Source organism: Notolabrus celidotus, chromosome 6 (genome assembly GCF_009762535.1).
Source record: "Notolabrus celidotus isolate fNotCel1 chromosome 6, fNotCel1.pri, whole genome shotgun sequence".
NCBI lineage: Eukaryota > Metazoa > Chordata > Actinopteri > Labriformes > Labridae > Notolabrus > Notolabrus celidotus.
The window spans coordinates 38,654,291-38,660,531 of NC_048277.1; the positions used below are offsets into that span (position 1 = coordinate 38,654,291).

Below are 6,241 nucleotides of genomic sequence, written 5' to 3' on the forward strand. Positions count from 1 at the left end.
AGAACACTGAGAACACTGCAGACGCTGGAGACAGTAGGGGGACTGGGAACACTGGAGACACTGGGGGGACTGAGAACACTGGGGGGACTGGAGACACTGGAAATCCTGGGTACATTGGGGACATTGGGAACATTTGGGGGACTGGAGACACTGGGAACACTGGAGACACTAGGGGGACTGGGGGGACTGGGAACACTGGAGACACTTCAAGGCCGAGTACCACTTCTTTAAATATTGAATTGTTTCTTATGTTTTAGATCAATAATGCCAAACAGGCAGCTCAGGACTCCATAGATCAGACCAAAGACCTGCAGGACCGGATCAAGAACAACATGGGATCCTTCGAGAGAGAGAAACAGAAGACTAAGGATCTGATCCAGAAAGTCAAAGACTACCTGATGGGTCAGTGTTTAGGTGTTACCTGTTTAAAAGGATCCTACTCTCTCTGCCTTGCTGCCTAAACTTTCAACTGTGGCCTCTCCGAAACATGAGCTCAGAATGAGTCCTGTAGACGATGAGGGGTGGAGTCTCACCCTGTGATACTGCTGATAGAAACAAACTGTCCCACTAAAACAGAACTGCTGTCATGTTTGATCCCTGACAGATGAGATGGTTCCTCCTGAGGACATCGAGAAAATAGCTCGAGCTGTCCTTAACATCCAGCTGCCGAGATCGCCTGATCAGATCCAGTCCATGATTAATGACATCAATAAACTGCTGAACAATGCCACCAGCATCCAGGGTGACCTGAAGAGCCTGCAGGACCAGGCAGAGACCGCCGAGGACCTTCTACAGAAAGCTACAGATCTCAAGTCAGTGTCCCAAAGATCCAAACTTTACCCAGAAGACCACTTTTATTTAAATATGACATAGCAAGGTTGAACAGGTGCAGAGAGATACAGTTCAGAGGAGGGGTGGTGCAGTGATGAGAGAGGAGGGATGGTGCAGTGATGAGAGAGGAGATGGTGCAGTGATGAGAGAGGGGATGGTGCAGTGATGAGAGAGAGGATGGTGCAGTGATGAGAGAGGAGGGATGGTGCAGTGATGAGAGAGGGGATGGTGCAGTGATGAGAGAGGAGGGATGGTGCAGTGATGAGAGAGGAGATGGTGCAGTGATGAGAGAGGAGGGATGGTGCAGTGATGAGAGAGGAGGGATGGTGCAGTGATGAGAGAGGAGATGGTGCAGTGACGAGAGAGTAGTTGGTGCAGTGATGAGAGAGGAGGGGTGGTGCAGGGATGAGAGAGGAGGGATGGTGCAGTGATGAGAGGAGGGATGGTGCAGTGATGAGAGAGGAGGGATGGTGCAGTGATGAGAGAGGAGGGATGGTGCAGTGATGAGAGAGGAGGGGTGGTGCAGTGATGAGAGAGGAGGGATGGTGCAGTGATGAGAGAGAGAGATGGTGCAGTGATGAGAGAGGAGATGGTGCAGTGATGAGAGAGGGGATGGTGCAGTGATGAGAGGAGGGGTGGTGCAGTGATGAGAGAGGAGATGGTGCAGTGATGAGAGAGGGGGGTGGTGGTGCAGTGATAAGAGAGGAGATGGTGCAGTGATGAGAGAGGGGATGGTGCAGTGATGAGAGGAGGGGTGGTGCAGTGATGAGAGAGGGGGGTGGTGCAGTGATGAGAGAGGGGGGTGGTGCAGTGATGAGAGGAGAGGGTTGGTGCAGTGATATGAGAGGGGGTTGTTGCAGTGATGAGAGAGGGGATGGTGCAGTGATATGAGAGGGGGTTGTTGCAGTGATGAGAGAGGAGATGGTGCAGTGATATGAGAGGGGGTGTTGCAGTGATGAGAGAGGGGATGGTGCAGTGATGAGAGAGGAGATGGTGCAGTGACGAGAGAGGAGGGATGGTGCAGTGATGAGAGAGGAGGTGGTGCAGTGATGAGAGAGGAGATGGTGCAGTGATGAGAGAGGGGATGGTGCAGTGATGAGAGAGGAGGGATGGTGCAGTGATGAGAGAGGAGGGATGGTGCAGTGATGAGAGAGGAGGGATGGTGCAGTGATGAGAGAGGAGATGGTGCAGTGATGAGAGAGGGGATGGTGCAGTGATGAGAGAGGGGATGGTGCAGTGATGAGAGAGGGGGTTGGCGCAGTGATGAGAGAGAGGATGGTGCAGTGATGAGAGAGAGGATGGTGCAGTGATGAGAGAGAGGATGGTGCAGTGATGAGAGAGGAGGTGGTGCAGTGATGAACTGTGTAGAGGTATAACAGGAGGAACCTTCACAGAGTTTGTGTCTTCATGAGGAGATGCCTACAGGTTTTAGTTTTTCTACTTGTTGCTAGTTGGTCATAATTGAAAGAACCTGCTCACTTCAACAGAGATGAATTTTGAATTGTTGTTGTGTTTCAGGGAACGTTCCCGGAACATTGATGTTACTGAGATCAGCCTGGACATTTATGATGCAAACAAAGCTCAAGAAGAAGCCAACGATGACCTGGAAGCAGCCAACGAAGACAGAAAAACAACCAGAGACCTCCTCCAACAGGTACAACCATTTCAAATATCTCCACTATCACTCATACAGTGAAGTTGGCAGTGTGTGTTTTGAAGTGTTTCCTGTGATGTTTCAGATTAAAGACAAACTGGACAACATGGACCCCAAACTGATGACCAGGCGACCTGAAGATCTGAAGGTGGAGATCGAAGAGCTGAAGAAGAAAACAGAGCAGAACAAAAACATGGCCGAAGACGCCAAAGAGGCTGCAGACAGAGCGTTTAATAACACTGCAGACGCACAGCCAGTAAGACACACACACACACACACTCACAAGTACACACAAGTACACACAAGTACACACATGAACACACGAACACATGCACACACATGCACACACACATGCACACACAAAGACACACAAGTCCACACAAAGACACACAAGGACACACATGCACACACAAAGACACACATATGCACACACATGCACTGGTCCAAGCCTGATCCAGCTCTAACTATAAGCTTTATCAAAAAGGAAAGTTTGAAGCCTACTCTTAAAAGTAGAGAGGGTGTCTGCCTCCCGGACCCTGACTGGTAGATGATTCCAAAGGAGAGGGGCCTGATAACTGAAGGTTCTACCTCCCATACTACTTTTAGAGACTTTAGGTACGATGAGCAGGCCTGCATGTTGGGAGCGTAGAGTTCTAGAGGGGTAATAGGGCGCTATGAGGTCTTTGAGATACGAAGGTGTCTGATCATTAAGAGCTTTTTAGGTTTGAATTCTAGTCTAGGTTTTATGGGGAGCCAGTGTAGAGAGATGGGGTCTCTCTTCCTAATTATAGACAGGACAATAATCCAACCTAGAGGGAACGAAATTGTGCTGGATGCCAGAATGCAGCCATATCAATATGTCAATTGTGTGCCTAACAGGAAGTGGACAACGTTCTGAAGCTTTTTGAACTTTTAAAAGAGAAAAGTCAGAGTGCTAAAGGTCAAAGTGACGCTTCAGAACGACTGAAGAACCTTCTGGACGAGGCTGACTCCATGAAGAGGCAGACGGAGAACAAACTACAACAAATACAAGGTACTGCTAACACTGTAAGGGTTAAACAATCAGGGTACTGCTAACACTGTAAGGGTTAAACATACAGGGTACTGCTAACACTGTAAGGGTTAAACATACAGGGTACTGCTAACACTGTAAGGGTTAAACATACAGGGTACTGCTAACACTGTAAGGGTTAAACATACAGGGTACTGCTAACACTAAGGGTTAAACATACAGGGTACTGCTAACACTAAGGGTTAAACATACAGGGTACTGCTAACACTAAGGGTTAAACATACAGGGTACTGCTAACACTGTAAGGGTTAAACATACAGGGTACTGCTAACACTGTAAGGGTTAAACATACAGGGTACTGCTAACACTCAAACAGCTGTCTGCCGTTCTTCCTCTGCACATTAACTGAGTCATGTTCACAAACAGGGTCTGGGTCTCATCACAGAGTACATGTGTCAGCATCCTCAGTTAGAGAGCAGTCTTCACTCTGACAGTTTCTGTGTTTCAGATCTGGAGAAGAGGATTCAGCAGCTGATCAGGAACAAGGACGAGAAAGCAACTGAAGTGTCGAAGCTCTTAGAGACGGCCGACGATCTGCGCAAAGAAATCTCCAAACGATCTGAGGTGTACGCATCCTGCACTGCGTAGAGTCCTCTACATCCATTACATCATCTTTTCTCTATACATGTTTTATTTTTCACTTTTGTTTGAAGTTTTGTTTTGAAGAAAAAAATAAAATATTAAAACTTTTAAAAGTTTGGGTTACAAAAATTAAAGCGGGTTTGAATAAAAAGAAATGTATCTAATCAATAAAAATATAATCAAAATACTGTCCTACTGTCATCGTCACCTTCATCATTGACATCTTCATCATCACCATCATCTTCATCATCATCATCACCATCATCATCATCACCATCATCACCATCATCATCATCATCATCACCATCATCATCATCATCATCATCACCATCATCACCATCATCACCACCATCATCATCATCATCACCATCATAATCATCATCATCACCATCATCACCATCATCATCATCATCACCATCATCATCATCATCACCATCATCATCATCACCATCATCATCATCATCATCATCACCATCATCACCATCATCACCACCATCATCATCATCATCACCATCATAATCATCATCATCACCATCATCACCATCATCATCATCATCATCACCATCATCATCATCATCATCACCATCATCATCATCACCATCATCACCATCATCATCATCATCATCACCATCACCATCATCATCATCATCATCATCATCATCATCACCATCATCATCATCATCATCATCATCATCATCATCATCACCATCATCATCATCATCATCATCATCATCATCATCATCACCATCATCATCATCATCACCATCATCATCATCATCATCATCATCACCATCATCACCATCATCATCATCACCATCACCATCACCATCCATCATCATCATCATCATCATCATCATCATAATCATCATCTTCATAATCATCATCATCATCATCATCATCATATTTTATCTATGGTTCTGACACACGGGGGCGCTACAGTCCAACAACCCTGAACATATAACGTGTGTATCTGTGTGTTTGTGTGTCTGTGCGCGTGTGTGTGCGTGTGTCTGTGTGTGTCTGTGTGTGTGTGTGTGTGTGTGTCTGCGTGCGTGTGTGTGTGTGTGTGTGTGTGTGTGTGTGTGTGTGTGTGTGTTTACGCCCTCCACTTAATGTTTATTTGCAATCAGAGGAGCTTTTCTCTGATTGGACGAGAGTTCTCTACAGGTTTTCACACGTTCACAGTAATTACCCACAATGCAGTGGGGGCACTCATCCCTGAAGTAGTCTTCAGATGTTCAGGTGGGGGGTCGTTTCACACACACGCACACACACACCTCCTTTGTTGTTGCAGGTGAGGTTAACTGTGGGGGGAGGAGTGAGTGTGTGTGTGTTTGGGGGCTTTGGAATGTCTTTGTCTGCAAAGCCCCTCTGTGTGTGTGTGTGTGTGTGTGTGTGTGTGTGTGTGTGTGTGTGTAGGGGGGCTACATTCTTCAGAGCAGCAGGAGGAAACTCTGAGTTTATCAAATAAAGCCAAGTTTTATTTCGAAGTTCTGATTGATGGAAAGGATTCAGACGTGAGAACATCTGAGAGAAGAGAAGAGGAAACTTTAAAGTCCAGAATAAACCACACACACTCCATCACTGATCCACACACACACCTGAGACACACACACAGTATGAGCAGAGACTTCCTGTCTCACACTTTGTCTGTCTTCATGTTAGAATCAGTGGATTCACTTTAAACAAGCTGCTGATGTGTTCATGGACTCTGTGAATTGTGGGATTTCTGAGAGATCTTTTGTTTGATCCTAATTCTGACTGATGATCTCTCCATGTTTGTCTCTGACGTCACGTGATCACATTATGCAAACTGTTTTATTGTTAATAAAGTTTTTAAAATTTGATCCGGAGATGTGAGGGTTAATGAATCAATCATTCATCCATTCATCAGCTGTGAGTTCAAAAAAAACTGATTAAACATCAAACCAGGAGACAGAATATTTTAGATGGTGAAGTAATGTCACTCAGACAGGAAGTCAGGCCATGCTGTTTCACAATAAAAGCTCAGACTGAAACATTTACATTAAATTGAAATGTATTAAAGTTTATTTCAGACCCTGATTATTGTTGTTTCATGAATCTTCAATTATTTGAATTTT

General features: G+C 45.5%; 1 protein-coding gene across 1 annotated transcript in view; it reads left to right on the top strand.

Moving 5' to 3' along the window:
- Window positions 1-4,272, top strand: part of lamb4 (laminin, beta 4) — a 27,663-nt gene extending 23,391 nt beyond the window's left edge. Inside the window, exons 29-34 of the mRNA XM_034686657.1 lie at window positions 258-402; window positions 605-812; window positions 2,350-2,485; window positions 2,571-2,741; window positions 3,365-3,518; window positions 4,006-4,272. Of these exons, the coding sequence (XP_034542548.1) occupies window positions 258-402; window positions 605-812; window positions 2,350-2,485; window positions 2,571-2,741; window positions 3,365-3,518; window positions 4,006-4,145 (954 nt within the window). The 3' untranslated portion in view covers window positions 4,146-4,272. The remainder of the gene's footprint in view (window positions 1-257; window positions 403-604; window positions 813-2,349; window positions 2,486-2,570; window positions 2,742-3,364; window positions 3,519-4,005) is intronic.
- Window positions 4,273-6,241: the final 1,969 nt, after the last annotated feature.